The sequence below is a fragment of the Panthera onca genome, chromosome D1, assembly GCF_046562875.1.
Source record: "Panthera onca isolate mPanOnc1 chromosome D1, mPanOnc1 haplotype 2, whole genome shotgun sequence".
Taxonomy (NCBI): Eukaryota; Metazoa; Chordata; class Mammalia; order Carnivora; family Felidae; genus Panthera; species Panthera onca.
The window spans coordinates 89,802,811-89,821,821 of record NC_138348.1 but is presented as its reverse complement, the minus strand read 5'-3'; the positions used below and the strand labels follow the sequence as shown (position 1 = coordinate 89,821,821).

Below are 19,011 nucleotides of genomic sequence, written 5' to 3'. Positions count from 1 at the left end.
ATTAGCCCTCCGGTCAAGGTCTCATGTACTCTATGACCTCTGCTTAGCTCCACCTCTCAAAGTTTCAGAGTCTGAGGCCTCTGTCTTCCCCCGCCCACATCTCCCTGCTGCTTTTTCTTCACAACCGCCTCCTCGCCCTTCCCCACCCAACCCTGCCAGACCTCACAGCTTTTGCCTGTTGTCTGCCTTCTCCCTGCCCCCCAAAATTGGAAAAGAGGGAATAGGGGAATACTTTTACAACACGAAATCACAAACATATGGAGTTCTCATGTTTCGAAGGGTATGTGCGGGGCGCCTGGGTGGCTCAGTCGGTTGGGCAGCCGACTTCGGCTCAGGTCATGATCTCACGGTCTGTGAGTTCGAGCCCGGCGTCGGGCTCTGTGCTGACAGCTCAGAGCCTGGAGCCTGCTTCTGATTCTGTGTGTCTCTGACTCTCTGCGACCACCACCCCCCCCCCCCCCCCGCTTGGTCTCTGTCTCTCTCAAAAATAATAAACATTAAAAAAAAAAAAAAAAAGAAGAGTATGTGTGATCCATTCTTCATGTCCATTTCTGTCGTTAGCCAAGCAACCTTGAATGTCCTAGTGTTTGCCTACTAATTCCCTCCTTTCTCTTCTGTATGTGGGCTCAGCACACGATCTCTGTGGAAGCAAACCTGTCTTTTCTTGGATCGACTTCTGAATCCTAGGCGTTAGCCTTAGTATGAGGCCACGAGCATATGAGACCCAAGAACTATTTCTAGATGCTGCTGTTTACAAAAATAAATTAAAACAACAAAAGACATTTTACGCCCAGAAGCGAAGCTAAGTGAGCCCTGGATGTCTGCTTCTGCGGAGATAACTGTATTTTTCTAGGCGTGTCACATATGTTCATGCGCTCTAGTAGGCAGACTGAAGCCTGGGAACCAGGAAGCCTGGATTCAAGTCCCGCTCTGCTCCTGAGGAGCTGTGTAACCTCCAGCCTGTCACTTAACCTCTTTAGCTTTTGTTTCCTAAGGAGGCTAGCCCCACTGACCTCCGGCCTCCTTTCCAACTCTGCTCTTGCCTTCTGCCACCCTGTCCCCATCCTTTCTCCTGACCTGTGACCAACTGGCCCCATGAGTAGAGAAGCCTGTAGAGCCAAACGTTGCTTATAGTCATAGTTTGGATTCATGGCATACGACGTCCCCCCTAAATTTCCAAAAGCCTTCATAGTGTTGTCCTCATTCTTTCCTAAAGCCATGCTCAAACACTGCTTTGACCCCACGTCCCCCATTTTTCAGTAGAGAACAGGGAGGCGGAGGAAGTGCCTGCCTGCGGAATAGCTCTAGGGGCTCTGGCACAGTAGATACTCAGGAAAGGCTGTGTGACCAAGAGATGAATCCTCAGCTTAGACCCTCTCAGCCCATTGCATCACTGCGTGCAGGTGCCTTTCCAAAGGGGGGGAGGGGGGCTGCTGAACCCTGCAGCTTTTAATCAGGTCTGGGCCTCCGCCTCAGAAGATGCCAGACAAGCCAGTGTCTTCTTTCACTCACTGTCCAGCGGGTCATGGAGAAGCTCTTTCCACAAGAAGCCAAGGGGGGTGTTCTGGGCAGACGGCGTCTGGCCTTCAGGACGCTGGGGCAGACCTGCTTCAGGAGGGCACATGTGTCCTGCTCCCTTGAGAGGCAGAGGGAAGGACGCAGACAGAAATACTCCTTCGTGTCCATTTAGCTTTCCTCAGCCTACTCTCGAGGAGGAGGGAGGGGAGGGTGGTGCCGCCACAGGAGAGGCGGGAACAGACAAAATAGGAAACTCTCAAAGGGCAGTTTAATTTTAGACTCAAGGCCAGGAAATTCTTTTTAAAACAATAAGAGCGCTGGGCTTGGGGCTGGGTGAAAGGGCAGGCCTGACCCACGGCAGGTTTCTGAGGGAGAAACGTGAGACAGTCCCATAGAACTCCTCCGGGGACTGTGGCTGAGGCTGCCCCGAGATGTGACCGGCCCTGCTCGTGGCAGCCTGAGACCACCACCCCCTCCACCCACAGCGAGCAGTTAGTCACATAGCTGAGGGTCCAGGGCCTCTGAACCTTGCCACTAGTCCGAGCGCCTGGACTGGACGCTTTCCTGCCGAGAGACCAGCGGGGAGACACGGGTTACTGGTCGGCTTCTACTCCCTCGACGTGAAGCCTGCAGACTCCCAGTGGCTCCAGAGGGGACAGCCCCAGGCTCCCAGTGGCTCCGGAGGTGACAGCCCCAGGCATCCCACGGTGCAGGGAGAGCAGGTGTGGTGACTCAGAGCCTCGTTAGGAGACGCTGGGTGGTGGATAGAAAACTCTCGCCTTGGCCGAAAGACGGGGCAGTAATTCCAATGTGCCCAGTGGTCCGCTACAAGCTGGGGTTTTGGGTTTGTTTTCTTTTTTTCCCTAACTCGGGGAAGACCCACTTCCTCATTCATTAGGCATAGAGATGCAGGAATGAGAGTCTATTAGAAGTTCTTTTACACTACCACACATCTAAACAGTGATTAAGATGAATTCCACAGTAAAGAATGTCCCCTTAGCCCCGAGTTGGGAGATCTAGGTCACACGCCAGTCTCTCGCCAGCTCTGTAAACTCAGGCACCTCTTTTAATCTCTCAGGATCTTAATTTCCTGATATCGGGAGATGGCCTCTCGGCCGTGTCCTGGCTCTGAACTCCTCAAGATTGTACCCACTGAACCCGGGACCTTAGAAAAGCCCCGCTTTTTCAGATGCTGGAAAATACAGACATTATCGGTCTTTCCTTCCATTTTTCTGACCGGCCCTAAGTATCCATTTATATTCCAAATTTCTTTCGCATGTTTTCTCTAATCCCAAAATGCTTCATCCATTGTCCTCCGGGATTTGCAGAGAGAAGGAAAGGGCGTCGGTGCTGGGCTCCACAGTCAGTGACAAGCGCGCGCCCTTCCCAAGAAGGGCAGGGACAGCACAGACTCCCTGATGACCACTCAAAGGCTGGAATCCTGAAGCCTGTAGGGTGGAGGTGAAGAGTGTGTGAACAGCCCTGGCTAAGAAGGGAATTGCTTCCCAAGGAGGCCCAATTAAACTGCAATTACTCAAGATAAGAGAACCAGGTCTGTTTACACAATGGGGTTGTAAACCACCAGCCATTACAAGAGAACTTTGATCTGGTGGCAAGGGAGCTGTTTCTAGGGCAGGGGAGTGATGAAGCAAGGAGTTTACTCAATAAGAGTGTCTCCATCTTTACCCCAGAAGCCCCGTCTTGTTGTGGCAACACCCTTGCACGGACAATAAGTGGAATCATCTCCACTCCTCCCTCCATGCTTCCATCCAACACAATCGAAAAGTCCGGAGAAAGGCATAAGGGAGAGAGGCTTAGCTGAGGTCATCTTTGTGGGAGGCTCTGGACACGCATTTTCTCGTGTAACGATCATGATGGCCTCACATGGCAAGTTATGCTCTGCCTTTTAAAGAGAAGAGGACGCTGAAGCGCAGAGAGGTTAAGTAACTTGTCCAAGGTCACATGGCCAAGGAGTAACAGACCAGAATTGAACCCAGATCTCTCTGACTCCTTGAAGTGCTTTCCATTATAATTGGCTGGGCTGCATTCCACAGCTGCCTGGCCCAGGACTGAAGGCTCTGTCTGAGGCTCCTGTAAAAGAGGCGGGAACAAGGGGAGTGGGGTCGCCCTTCTGCCTCACCAAGTGTCAGAAGGTAGAAATAGAGTTACGTGGTGAAAAAAAAAAAAAAAAATCCATCAATCAATCAATGATGAAAGGAAGAAAGAACGTGTACAAAAGGGAGTCACTCATGCCACGAAGTGATTGGCAAAGATTCAGCCTCAGAAGTCTCTGTGCCTGGCAGCTGTGTCCGAGGGCACGGTGTGGAGCTCATCTTTGCAATGTGCTTAGCTAAGCCCCATGGCCATGCCACTCCCGTTTGCAGGCATCGCCATGGAGACTCAAGAAGGCTGGCCAGCGCCGAAAGTTCCTCTGGAAAAGCCCAGGAAGGACAGAGGCCAATGCCTAAAACCAGCCAGTGGCTGGCAGCCTTCCTCTGTCCCTTAGAAAGCTGATATTCGACCTGGACTCTGGCATATGTCCATCAGTCCATTCAGTGATCCTGTCTCTGACATACCCCTGGCTTCATACCATGTTATTCTACACAGTTATAGCAACTAAGTGTCCAGTAAGTATGATTGCATTCATACCACTCATATCATAAAGTCACAAGTCGGGGGCGCCTGGATGGCTCAGTCGGCAGAGCGTCTGTCTCTTGATTTGGGGTCAGGTCATGATCTCACGGTTCATGAGGTGGAGCCCTGAGTTGGGCTCCAGGCTGACAGTGCGGAGCCTGCTTGGCATCCTCTCTCTTTGCCCCTCCCCTGCTGGTGCACTCTTTCCCTCAAAATAAATAAATAAACATTAAAAAATAATAAAGTCACGAGTCTAAAGTCTTTTGCTGGGCAGTTTCTGAAACACTTCTTTTCACTCAGGAAATATAGTTGCCATATTAGTAAGAGAACATTGGATCCAGAAAGAGTAAAAGAATGCCAAGTTTTTAATGCAATTACCCCACCTCGGGCTGCATGGGATGTTCCCCAAACCCAGAGCCTTAGCCTAGGAAATTCTGGCATCTTAGACCAACCTCTTGGGTACTGGGTTTTCCTGGGGGATCTGGCCCTCCGGGAAGCCACTCTCGCCCCAGCAGATTGCTCTATCCCCAAAGGCCTGAGCTCTGACAGGAGCTGAGTGGGCAGGACTGTTCCTTTCCTCTGAATAGTTCAAGGTGCTTCCTAAAGTTTGCATGGCCCAGGGGTCATTAATCCCCGTGGACCTCCTCCACACATCCTCCTCGATTTCAAGGTGGCCAAAGACTGTGACATGTTTGGTCAAAACCAGGAGCGACTCATCCCTCCCATTCCTGCCCTCCCCCAGCTCTGCAGCCCTGGTGGCCTGAGAGGATGACGCAGGAGAGGATAAAGGGACCAGCACTGCTGGGGACTTCCAGGGCTCACCATAGGCTTGCTGAGGTAGCATAACAGGAAGGAGCGCTTCCTCCCCTTGGATGAAAGGGTCCCTGACACACAACCCATATTCGTACCTGAAAAACGTCACCCCCTCCCACACAATGGCCAGACAACTCCCAAAAGCGCTGCCGCTCTATCCCCGGGTATGACATCACCTCATTCGTTACCATGGTCTCCTGAAGGACTGACCTTACAAGGAGGAAAGCATGTATCCTGGTTTGGACAAAGGGACCCTGAGGCAGATATTGTGAGTTCCCCCTAAAATGATTATTCCCTGACCGTGACATGAAGTTTCTAACTGTTGCTCTGATTATTGTAAGCCTTCTTCTGGTACAGGGCATGATCAAATAATGCTAATGCTACCTCTCATTTATGAATAATGAATCAGAATTAGCAGGCTTCGGGGACTGGAAAGTATTCGTATTCTGATTTAGATCGAAGCCGACTCTAGATCGAACAGTTAAAACAGCGTGTTAAGCAGAAGCCTTCATAACACGAATATATCCTCACTTGTTTTCCTTTTCTGAGATTTCCCTTTCTAGAGCAATCGTTTACAAGTGGCAAAGACCTGCTCAGACCAACCTGTACACATAACACCATCCTCCCTTCAAACTTGATCCTGGGGCGGCTGCAAGCAGGGCCTCTCAACCTCAGCACTACTGACATTTGGGGCTGAATAATTCTTGATCGTGGGAGACTGCACTGTGGATTGTGGGGCTGGCTAGCTGCATCGCTGTCCTCTACGCCCTAAATGCCAGGGGATGCCCCCACCAAGTTCTGACAGTTAAAAACATCACCGAATCAGGGCACCTGGGTGGCTCAGTCAGTTAAGCGTCTGACTTCAGCTCAGGTCACAATCTCGAAGTTTTGAGTTCGAGCCCCCGTGTCGGGCTCTGTGCTGACAGCTCAGAGCCTGGAGCCTGCTTCGGATTCTGTGTCTTGCTCTCTGTCTAACCCCTTCCCAGCTCATGCTCTGTCTGTCTCTCTGTCTCTCAAAAATAAATAAAAACATTTTTAAAAATTTAAAAAATAAAAATATCACCAAATAGTCCCGGGGCGGGGGGGGGGGGGGGGCGGCTAAAGCAGCCCTATTAAAAACTCACTTCTCTACAGTTTTCCTTCCACCCTCAGCTTCCCATACCTGAGACAGAGTTTCTTTTCTTGGTGGCCCAGCCAAACCAAATTGGAGCCGAGGGCACCAAGCAGGAGGATATGGATTATTGGATTAAGTACCTTTGGTTGACCTGTAGATAGGCTCCAACTGACTAGACCTGGGCGCCTGCGGCTTTGACGTTCTTGTCTGGGAAAGTTAATGAATCTGTGCTCACTCCTTCACGAAATCTTAAGATTGGGATCGAGGGTGTGAGATCTGTTAGTGTCGCTAATGCCAGTGCCCCAAGGCTATAGTCTGCAGGCAATTTACAGATTCTTCAACTGTTTCTTATAACGCAGGCTAAGGTTGGGGGTCATCTGTTAGGAGCTGGTTTATTGAACCTGAGTTTGTACTGAGCGATGTTATTTGTTTGTTTATTCATTCGTTTGTATTAGGGAGAGTATACGCAAAGGAGTTTCAGGACTTCTCTGCTTGCTAGATGGTTCTGAAAGGTTGCCTAACTAGTCCCAGTGATGGAGAAACTAAGGCCCAGAGAGAAGTTATGCGTGAAAGTGCTAGGGCAGTAACTTAGCAGTTCTCTTATGCAACCTTCTGCTTTTGCCCAAGCAATTCTGAAATTCACAGCGAAAAGGATCCCACACGCTGATAATGCTTTTCAGATATGGCTGTTGGGGCTGGGGGTAAATGCGTTCTTTGTTTTGAAACCAGTGGAAACCACTTAAAATGCATTAAAACTAGCCAGTGTATGCAGTTGGGGGTGGGGTTGTTCGTTGAAAACATGTACCCAGAGTTGGGTTTTGGTTTTCTAATTTCATACAATTTCCAGATACCCTGTCAAGGAAAATTTACTCTTATACCTGTAGTTTGAATCCTTAACATAAAAATGCATTTTGGTGTCAAAAACATAATAAAACAAATACAAAATTTGCATGGCACTGCTTTTTAAGAGAAGTTATTCAGCTTGTTTCGTTTGGTTACAGGACCGCTAAAGAGAGTTAACATAGGCTGGTGTTTAAATCTCTTCTTCCAAAGCCAATGATATATTTTGCCCTGCAACCCCAGCATGCTTTATCTGTTTTAACAAATCTCTACAATATCATCTTTAAGAATAAGTTAGTGTAATTTGTGTCAACCTCAGATGATAACCTCTGTGTGAGAAACAAGAGGACCCCTCCCCCAGAGATTTTTCCAGTCCCTTATGTGACCTGCAAGTTAAGGCTCTTGGCAACTCCTACGAAGCAGAACTGAGAGACCACTGGTCTGGACTTGTTGTGTGAGTGCGTGTTTCTAAACAAATTTCCGGTGGTCATTATACTCTAAACTTTTTCCTGATTCTAATTTTTTAGAAAAGTGAATGGTGTTTCTATGAAAACTGAAGCCATTTAAAACAGAAAACAAAACAAAACACCAAAACAGGTGTTTCAGAATAGCCAGGAAAGAGAAATGTGATAATCACTCCTTGAACACAGAACAGCTTTTGAGCACTTATTTTTTTCAGTGACACAGAGAATCATTTTCAAGTACATCACATCTTTCAATAGACAATTACAACGAGAGGCCATGGTTAACTTCAGGTTACCAGTGTTAAAAATTCTGCAGAACCACACACAGGACAGTCTAGGACTGGAGTCAGAAAAGAGCTCTGGTCTATTGGTGTCTCTTTAGACCTATAAATGTAGTGCAAAGAATTAACAGTAAACTTATCTGTCCATTTCCAGAGGAAGTGAAAAGAGTTCAACATTTCTGTTGGCTGTCTTTGCATGAAAACATACACAATTAGGAAGGAATAGTTAATAATACATCAGCTAATATTAAAGATTCATTGAACATTGGGATGGATCAATGATAGCATTATGGGATTGCTCTCACAATACATTTATAAGAAATTCATCTAGGGGTGCCTGGGTGGCTCAGTCGGTTGAGTGTCCGACTTCAGCTCAGGTCATGATCTCACGGTTTACTTCATGAGTTCGAGCCCCACATTGGACTCTGTGCTGACAGCTCAGAGCCTGGAGCCTGCTTCCAATTCTGTGTCTTTCTCTCTCTGTCCTTCTCCCCCTCATGTTCTGTCTCTTTCTCTCAAAAATAAATAAACGTTAAAAAATTTTTTTAAATAAAAAAAAGAAATTCATCTAAACATTCTACTGATGACCACATAGCTTGGGTTGGTCTTCTTCCCTAAGGGAAAGAAATTTTATCCGGTCCTATTTTAAATTCCTTTTACCTCTCTTATTCTGAGATACATGACATTTTCCTATAAAGTTACTATCACATTCCCTAGTTTTAAATTCTGTGATTAGATGGCTTGGGTTATTTAGCTCTATCGATATGTGAAAAATCTTCACCAAATGAACTGAGTAATGAAAAATCACCTGGCTTTCACCATTAATCATGGTTGAGTTACATTCTCTGAAACACAAACATATTTTTTAAAATAAAACCTTTGTAAGCAAGTCCACCAGTCTTGGATTTTTATTTTATATGCTGAGAAAAAGACAGATAATCTCACACTTTAGCTCCTCCAAAAGATTCAAGGCTGATTCCAACTTTGGAGGTGGGTCCCCGGCTTCTCTGTCCAGGAGGGGTTAGGATGCAGGAAGGAAGGGGAAGACAGGAGAGGCAGGTGGGCAAAGGAAGAGCAGGGAGGGGTCCACTTACCGCCACCGCAGGACGCACTGCTGAATAAGGGGCAGGGCCACTGGCTGTGGAATCCACAAAGTAGCTCATCCTCAGGCTTTCAGCACCTGCATGGGAGAAAGTCTTCACTGAAGCACCAACGTGTGTGCTAGAACCACGGCGGGTTCGAATCTTACAATGGGATGTCTCCCAAGGAACCATAGAGTTCACCTCTTCATGCTACAGAGAAGGAAACTAAAATTCAGAAAGATAAAGTACATGGACCCCTCGCACACAGAGAATGAGCAGGCCCCAGACCGGGACCCCTCTTGACCACAAGGCAGCAGGGATAGCTTCCGTGAGCTGTAGACAAGAAGCAGTCACAGCATCTACAAAAAGACCCTCTTGTAGGGTTTCTGGGCAAGCACCAGGTCTTAGTGTCATTTTTGGTAACAGCCCCATCCATATATCACCTTCCCTCCACCCCAACTAGGTCTGCCACATAGCAGGAGCTCAGCACACAGGTGTGGTGTGAATTAATTGATAAAGGAGTAAAGAAAGAAAGGTCTGAGGGGAAGAAGGACGGAAAAGCCCTATCTATGAGACACATCAACCAGGACCTCAAGACACAGATAAACAGAGAGAAGGCCTGAAAAAGGGATTGAACATTATTCATCTGGGGCGGGGGGGGGGGGGGGGGGGAGGAGAAATGCTTTTAAATAATTCTTGTCCAGAGCTGTTATCTACATTGAAAATCTGGATGTCAAGAACGCTTGAGGAATGTTCTGGCTGAAGGGATTTTCCAGCTGGCTGTCGGTCATCAGGAAAATCATTTATGTATCAAATATTTCTGTTGATCTCAATGCTTTCTAGAGTGCATTAGTTCACACTTTCATAAACTCAACATTATATACTTTAAAAAAGTCTTTCTTGAATGATGTACACAAGATGAAGTTCCTAGGCACATCATCTGAAGGCCAAATTCCCATTGTTTAACAAATGACATTTTAGCTTCAACTCCACTGCTTTCCAGTTCATCTTTGTCTTTTCCTTTACTCCTGCTAATATGTAAAGCCACTGGCACATTTCAAGAAAAATAGAGTACTACCTGTCCTATGTTCAGTTTGTGGTGTTGGTTCACCATCTTCATTCAGGTGACAGCCAGTGAGCAGGTCTTCCTTCATATGAAATGTATTTAAATGATAATAGGTAAATGGGCTCAGCAATAGAAAATTATACCCACGAAGGGCTAAATCACAGAGCAACTAATATCATATGGGTGAGATTCGTAAACTAGAAACCTTCTAAAGACATAACTTACCCCAGGACTTTGCTTATTTGCTTTTAACTAAAACTTTACTTCTCTTACGATGCATTTTCTCAAAAAAAAAAAAAAAATATTCAGGAGAGATAATATTAATTAAAAAAAATTAAACAACTACAGGTAGTTAGGCTACATTAATCAAAATTTTGTTCCCTTGTTTTTAGGGGGTTGATCTCCACTGCAGCAAGATGGCCCCCAGAAGAACGCCCGGTGGTGACATTGAAGAACAGAAAAAGATCCAAGTGTGCTAGTCCAAGGACATTGTTAATATCTGTTATCAGTGGTCACCTATTCAGTGCTCATTCCTCAGAATAATGAGCAGCTGCTATGTATCAGAGCGCGCTGGGCACTGACCATGAAATAAGGTCCATACAACATAGCTCAACATGGCCGGGTCCTGACCATACGTTCTGAAGATAATCTCAATGAGCTCATTGTTCCCTTCCTACTGAAACATCCCTTACTTTTAACATTGAAATCAGGTGCAAAGGTCCCAATGAAACGTCATCAGTCTATTCATCCCCACTTTTGATCTACTCCCAGATGAGATTTACAAGTTAACAATATGGAGTATGTCATACCTCGAATGGATTAACCATGGTCAGATTCCCTAGGGAAAAGCTGGCCATCCCTCCGGCCCTGCAGGGCAACCTATACCTTTGGGGAATGTCTAGGTATGGGGTCACCGTTTGTGCCAGCCATTCAGCCCTCCAGGGTCCTCCAAAAAAAAGTCTCGCGGATCCCCTGAGATATCACGGACCTCCACCATTCATTCAACAAGCACAATGAAGACTTCCTTTGCTAGGAACTTGTTTATTCATTCAGCAAATAGCTACTATGTGCCTGCTATGTGCTAGATAGACATTCTTCTGGGCATTTGGGACCCACGGGCAAACAAAGACCTCCGATCTCATCATGGACCTCACATTCTCTCCGACTCAGAATAAAGCTGAGAAAGACAGCCTCTATCTTCAGGCAGTAGAGAAGACAGACTTACCTATGGCTATAATATCATGTGATGAGTAGTTTACCAACAATATGGAAGAAAAAGAAAAGTAGTCAGTTCTTCTGGGTGTGGGGAGTGGGAAATCGTGGAAGATTGCACAGTGTGATGTGTGACCCCACGGCCCTATGAGTCACCCCTATACTCCCACAAGCAGCAGAAAGACCTTTACTCTTCTGAATTCCCATTTTCTTTACCTATTTGTAAGAAAAAGGATTTTTGGAAGTGGCAGCCTTGTCCTGAAGGCCAGCCGGACAACACCCCTCGCAGCAACATAGCCTGGGGAAAGGTTCAGTGGAAATATGTGTTCTCTTTCCAATTGACGTGAGGGAGGAAACCTACAGCCCCACATATGGTGCATTCTGTGCGGGATTGTGTTCCTGCAGCTACGTTATATGAATGACACTTCCCTTGGGGAAAAGCCCTTCACCCAGGGAGGAAGCTGAAAAGAGGGAGTTGCCAGGGCACTCGAGGGCCCTCATCTCAGGAAATAACTCCGGGACAGAAATGGATTACTGCTGTATTATTTTTTGGAGAAAGAAAAAAAGAACTCACCCTTTTTCCACTTGTAGATTGTGACACAGAACAGCTGCTGAGGACATAAACCCTTTCAGAAAAAGAAAGAGGAGTGTCTGCGTGATACTTTTTTTTTTTTTTTTTTTGACTTGTTGGCCAAAGAGAATTCCCTCCCACGTAACATTAAACATCAGCTGGACCAACTTTTTTTTTTTTTTTTTTGGTCTTGGCATTATAAACGTTTATTACCTAAATACAAAACAACTGTGTGACTTAAGATTTACTACCCAGCCTAGAAGCAGCCATGGGCCTGTCAGAATGTAGAAACAATGTGAACAGTTGAGAACAGACTTTTGAAGACCTGAGTTCATTTTTCTTTCTTTCTTTTTTTGATGTTTATTTATTTTTGAGAGAGAGTGAGACAGAGTGTGAGGGGGGGAGGGGTAGGGAGCGAGAGGGATACACAGAATCCAAAGCAGGCTCCAGGCCCTGAGCTATCAGCACAGAGCCCGATGCAGGGCTCGAACTCACCAACCGCAAGATCATGACCTGAGCCGAAATCGGACACTTGACCAACTGAGCCACCCAGGCGCCCCTGTGTTCATTTTTCTTGAAGGGGACCAGCTACTTCAGAGCAGCGGATAAATGGGTCTGAAGTGGCTTTATCCTCAGGACACTGCCCTGGCTTCCACGAGCGGCGCTCCCAACCTCTCGGGCCTCATGGCCCCCACACACCACTGTACCTCTGCTCCCCCAAGATGGAATCTCTGCTGTTCCCATAAGCTCCTGGTGCCACTTCTCACTTCCCCCCGTTTCTCCTATGATCACATCTGATAGAAATGCCCTTCTGCCCTCCTGCTCCCCAGCTATCAACCCGCTTCTCCTCTGGCTTTAAGGCTCATCTCAAGAAGTTCTGGCTGCCAGGAACCCTTCCTGCACCACCCTTCACCGCAGCCAGGGGTGTCCCCCTTTCTCTGTGTTCCCCGCCATCACTGGGCGTAACACACCGTTTTATAAACATCTGTTTCCATTTGCCTCTCGCCCTAAACTCGGAGCTGTTTGAAGGTAGGCACTATGCTTTTTCACCTTTGTGTCTCCAGAATCGAAGACGGACTAAGGGGCATCAGAGAATTCGTTTTTGTTGTTGTCATTGTTGAATTGGCGAATGAAAGAATGAATTGCTCTCACAAGGCCGAAACTATAAAGCAGATCAGATGTACATTGGATTTTCAACTCAGAGAAGCTGAATAGATTGCAGATCTGGATGAAGATCCGCTTGAAATCATCAGGTTTGTTGCGTGACCCCATCCCTAAGCGTGGGCCGCTAACATCACCTTCTCACAGAAGCGCAAAGATTTTGTCCACCCTTCAGTACGTCCCCCTGGCCCCCGTGCCACTGCTGGTAGGAGACGGACACGCAGATTAGAAAGCTTGTACTAGCCCTTTAACTGACTTAAGCCCTGTTTTACAAATAAGGAGGAAGACGCAGGCAACCCTGTAAACTGGTCAGGCTGAGCTCTGACCCTGGGTCTTCAGCCACCTTCTCCTGGGCTTCTCTCTCCTCACTAGCCCAGAAGTTTCCAGAGAAAAATGCTCAGTCTCTACGGAGGACAAAAAAAAAAAAAAAAAAAAAAAAAAGGATAGCCATTTGGTTTATGTGGGTGTATCTCAGTCTGATAATGGATTTTGAACAGTTTTCTGCGGGACTCTGGGGAGAGCTCTGTTCTTCGTAAAGCATGCTACTGACTGCTTCTGGAGCTTTCCACCCTCCGCAAGCCCAGTGACAGGGCCAGCCCTGCAGGCTGACACTGCCTTTCACCCATATCCCTTTGGGGCAGGGTGTGGGTGATGCCTAGAGGACAGAGAGGCTGGGGAGTGAGAGGGGTGCACCAGGCCAGCCCACAGCAGTAGGAAATCCCAAAGAGACCAGGTCTGCGTGAAGGCTGAACCCAGTTCACATCAACTCTGCCCCTGCTTGGCTGCGTTTCTAGTGGAGCACTGTGACATCACTTAGTGTTTTCCTTTTGGCGTTACGTGCTTTTCAAGGAGAGACTATGCCTTGAAGGGAACTAACCCAATAAACTATACTTAAACATTTTTTTCTTTTGAAAATGATTGCTTTGGGCAACGGGATACGTGCTTATTGAAAAAAAAAGATTACACTAAAATACAGAAATGTCGAAGATGAATGCCAAAATCATCCCAAATCCCACCATCTAGAGGTCATCATACTAACCCTCTATTCAATGTTCCCCTGGGTATTTTTTTAACGTGCCTTTACAAATGTAGGTATAACGTATACGTATGATCATAATTTTACCGTCGTGATATAATTCTCTGCATGCCATTTTGCTATCTGCTTCTTTCACTGACATCTGACATAATGCTATGAATATTCTTCTTTGTCAAGAAATAGAACTCTACATTCCAAAGATTATGGTTGTCAAGTATTCTATTATATGGGTGCCTTATTCTTTTCTTAACGAGCCGCTTATTACTGTATAATTAATTTGTCCCGAATTCCATGTGATTATAAAAGTTCCCAAAATGTTTTCTCTTCTCATTAAATATCTATAAGTGGTAGTGTTGGGACAAAGAACGCGTACAAACTGCCTTCCATAACAGAGAAGCCAAAATTTTACAGCCACTGACAAAGGCATTGTGTTTTCCATCTGACATTACCCCCTAGTCTCCCTATTACCTTCATGGGTCAGGAGTCATGGCTACTGTGTATCCTCAATGTAAAGATTACAGGTGGACAATTCAACTGTGGAATAAAGCCGTGACATGTGGATAATGTGGATAAGTTGCTATGCAAAATTTACATAGATTTGCAATAAGGATTTCTCCTAATATCAACAATTTAGGATTCTCATTAATTCGTATTAAAAAAAAAAACACCCTTTTGGTCTAGAATGCAGGAGAAAAAGAATTTGACCTCTAAAAGGATTATGCATTCAAAGAAAAATGACAGAACCTTTGCCAAACTAAAGACATTGTCCTCTATATTATCAAGGCAACACCATGAATCTCCAATGAATAGAGTTTGAGTTTCTTCTTTCGGAATGCCATGAAAAATCTGTTTTTAAAGACTCAGACTGAGCATTACTTCTTTCAGGAAGCTTTCCCCCAACCTCCTAAGCAGTTAGATGGGCATTCTCCACCCTCCTCCACAGGACTCACCATAACAACCTGCCTACTTTGGTATTTGGTATTTGGTTCAGAGTACTTCCTGTATGCATATCTGTTTCTGTTCCTGAATCCTGAGTTGGTTAAGAGTAAGGACTATCTTTTTATATGTCACATAGTAGACATGCAACACATTTATTGACTGAATGGAAGAACCTTTCCATGAAATAGAATTAGAATGTGCAACAGTAGGTTTCAGGGCCTGAGTATATCCAAAAGAGTGGAAGAGAGATCTAGGGCAAAAAAAAAAAAAAAAGAGTTATCACTTGTGGTCACATGCATCCATATGCAACCCTAAGCTGAGACTTCTTTAATGTTAACCACGAGCAGGATCATATTTTCCCCTAAACTAATGAATGCACCAGATTGACAACTTTTATCTATTCTCCTGTATCATTTTCTCTCCAACTCTCATGAGTAATTCATTGGCATTTTTCAAATCATTTTAGTGGATCTCTCCTTTCATCTGGCAGTGTAACAAAAGGTACCAAGTTCAATTCTGGCAAGAACGTCAATCTAAGCATATTCAGATAGTTTCCCAAGGAAACTTTGTGGTTGCAATAAGGAGGAAAAAAAATAGTTTGAAGGATTGGAGACGGTTTCTCCTCCTTGTTCCTAAATCCATAAGAACTTCGTTTTCTTGACTAGGTTTCTCAACATTCCAGTAGTAAACATTCCTTCTTATTTTAGGTAGCCAGCCCTGGGGCGCCTGGGTGGCTCAGCCGGTTAAGCATCCAACTTCGGCTCAGGTCATGATCTCACGGTTCATGGGTTTGAACCCCGCATCAGGCTCTGTGCTGACAGCTCAGAGCCCGGAGCCTGTTCCCGATTCTGTGCCTCCCTCGCTCTCTGCCCCTCCCCACTCACGCTCTGTCTCAAAAACAAATAAACATTAAGTAGCCAGCCCTGACCCATAAAGGCAGTGGTCTGATTTATGTGCTGTTACTCATGGTATCGGACTATCACATGAGGACAGTGTTTTGCCCTTCCTCAACGAGTTAACTCCTTCATATGTCCTGAAAAAGAGAGAGAGTAAAAGACTGCTTTGGTCTGCTGCACCATAGCAATTCGGAAATAAGGAGTGCCTCGTAGACTATTTAATGTTTCCTCTGTGTGGACACGAGTCCCTCCCTGTCAACTGCTGGCATGGCATGATGAACAGTGGGCAGAATGGAGTCCCTTCTTGTAAACATCAAGGGAATACATTAAAACCCACCCGCTCCTAAATGAGAGGAATTTGATGACCACAATGTCAATCCTTGTCTCTGAAACTTTGCAAAACCTAATGCTCTCCTTTTGGTAGTCAACCAGGCTTCGCGTGGAAACATTTCCTGGAAGGCTGAAGGTAACATTCAATACACTGGTTTACAGTAAAAGTGCTCACAGCCTGGTCTCCAAGTGCTATTCTTCAAATGCTACATGGATGTGCCATGAAATTCAGCAAATGATCACTGAGTCGATAAATTAAAATGGTTTTTTTACTAAGAGACTAGAAACACAAAACAGTAAGCTGGAGAAAAGACAGGAAGTACTCTGTGCTTCACAATGACAGATGTAGCAGAGGTCATGATATACGTATGAGATTCTTGGCCAAGATGAATCTGAAGAAGGCCCGAAAGACTAAAACGTCAACTCTAACCCAACGGATGCTGCCAAAGGAATCCTCAAAGAGCCTAGAAGTTTAAATTACTTGTCAACTTACACGCGTGGAGCATGTTGGATATAAATCTAGACTTCAGATACGGTTCTGGCTCTTAAGAAGTGCTCAACAAAACTGAGAGACATCACACACAGAGGTAGACACTCAGAGAACAATGAAAAGGGGACAGGATGGATATTGAGAATGTCCTTTTCCAACTGTACTAAAGGACACCAGCTGCCTGAGAGCTCTCAAATCCAGCAAGCAGCTCCTTGGACTATGTCTGATTGTGATTTTCATGGTGGAGTTTCGGTTGTTTTATTGCCCAAATTGTAAGGTTCCAATTTCTCAGTAGAATCTTGAACGGCTTGCTGCCATTCTTACACGAAGAGGGATTTTGCAAATTCAGTCAGTTTTGGAGTTGGAAAACAAATTCACCGAATCTGCCATTTTTTATTGGAATAAACTGACTTCAGAGAGGTGACGTGTTTATCAGTGATAAAGAGCTCGGGAGTTGCAGACGGTGAGTTAACCTGTAGCTCCTTACTGAGCCAATGGCCATGGGCAAGTCTCTTAATCTCACAAAGTCTTAGTTTCCTCAACTGTAAAATGGAGATGATAATACCAACCTTTTCAGGATTATTGAGGAAGGTTCTATAAAATAAAAGTGCTCAGCAGAATGCTTTACGCATGATAAAGCGGTCAACAAATAGTGGTTATTATGTATTGCTCTCTTGTCACAGTGACTGGCATTAGTAAGCATTCACTAATTAAGTCATAGTGGTTTTTATACATTATTATTCTTACTGCCCAAGGTGGCTATTCATTCAGGTACCATAGGTGGAACCCAGATGGCCTAAATCCCTGTCTCTTTTTCTAAGGGACTTGCATTTAAATAATCAGCAAAAGATTCCCTTCCATAAGCATTAGTTAAGAATTTCACTGCAGCAAAGAGCCACCATTGCTGTTGAATGGTAGTCTGTTTGTACCATTGTTATGCATAAAACCAAGAAGTAAGCATCTTTCTGGCACTGAGGAACAAATTCATTGGAAGATTCCAGGGCACAAATGGGGAAATACTGTCGCATCTTGAGCGAAACCAACATCTTTTTGACATAAATGTCGGTCTTTGGTGGAGTAACCCATTAGCAACTAGATATACACCTACGGAAGTTGTAAGCTTCTACGGAGAATATTGCCAGAATTTTTGTTTGTTCGTTGTTTTCGATTTTGTTGTGTTTGGCGTTTTTTTTTTTTTTTTTTTTTTTTTGCCAGGGGTGGGGGGAGCACGTTTCCCCAACTGATTTGCATAGGAATCACCTGGGAATTGCGTTACAATGCTAAGCCCCAGTCAGCAGGTCCGAGGTACAGCCTGACCATCTGCATTTCTAACGAGATCCCACCTGATGCCCAAGCAGCAGCTCTCCGAAGACCTCGCTTTGAGTAGCACGCCAGCGTCTGGACAAACTTGGTTAAATTCATGAGTAATCCTAACAAGGCAGGTGTTCAGGAGACAGAGCCCACCGAGGAATGGGCAAGAAGACGTCTGTGGCGCAGGCTGATGAGAAGTTTGATTTTTATCCTCGCTACAATAAGAGCCTGGCCAGGGGAACGTGGAACTCAGCACTGTCAGTGCCTCTCAAGCCACATGTCACATGATGGCCACATATGACAAGGCTTCTTGCCTTTCCTGAGAAGCTGTGGTTTGAGTTATCCTCTAATGTCAAGAAATGGGCATCACTGTGGTCTCCCCATTGACAGGAATCCCTCTGGACTAAAGACGGCTGGGGGCACTACAAAGACGATTACATCGTCATTTGCGTTATATTTTTCACAATTTCCAAGGACTTAACATCTGTCGGAAACTCTTCGATCTGTGTTTTGCAATTCTGATGCATCTGAGATTATTTCGAAATGAAAAGTTAAAAAAAATTCGAAATGCAAAAAAGGCTGAAATTCTGGGGTTTTTGACTTTTCCCGGTGGCTTGGAAATTTAGAGACTTTATTTCCCCCTTCGAGAATATTTTCTTGACATTTTCACTAAAAGGTTGCTTCTTGGTTTTCATTCTAGTTAGTACTACCTAAACATTCTCTTCTGAGTTCCTGAGACAGCAGCAGCCCTTGACCAGGTAGAATATCAAATGTATTCTTTTTCTTTGAGAAACAAAATTGATCAGAAATGTCTTTCCCCAGGGCGCCTGGGTGGCTCAGTCGGTTAAGCATCCAACTTTAGCTCAGGGCTCCTGAGTTCGAGCCCCACGTCAGGCTCTGTGCTGACCGCTCAGAGCCTGGAGCCTGCTTCGGATTCTGTGTCTCCCTCTCTCTCTGTCCCCTGCCCTGCTCATGCTCTGTTTCTCTCTGTCTCAAAAATATATAAACATAAAAGAAAAGAAAAGAAAAGAAATGTCTTTCTATCCCTGTGTTAGACACCAATTCTTGCCATCTGAAGTCCGAAAACACTCAGACTGGGTCACATCGCTTAACACTTATATTGTCTTTTACTTTCAACCCCTTTTCAGGTAAGATCTTGTCTCCTGAAATAACTTATGTTGACTTTATGAACAAAACTTCCATTATTGTTCCTTCTGCATCTGTCACATCACCCAACACAAGGCTGGACACAG

General features: G+C 45.4%; 1 protein-coding gene across 3 annotated transcripts in view; it reads right to left on the bottom strand.

Annotated features, from left to right (window-relative positions):
- Window positions 1-19,011, bottom strand: part of ETS1 (ETS proto-oncogene 1, transcription factor) — a 131,764-nt gene that overhangs the window by 109,380 nt on the left and 3,373 nt on the right. For all 3 annotated transcript variants that reach the window (XM_078432947.1, XM_078432950.1, XM_078432948.2), the window contains exon 2: window positions 8,759-8,844. In XM_078432947.1, coding sequence (XP_078289073.1) covers window positions 8,759-8,827 — 69 coding nt within the window. In that variant the 5' untranslated portion in view covers window positions 8,828-8,844. The remainder of the gene's footprint in view (window positions 1-8,758; window positions 8,845-19,011) is intronic.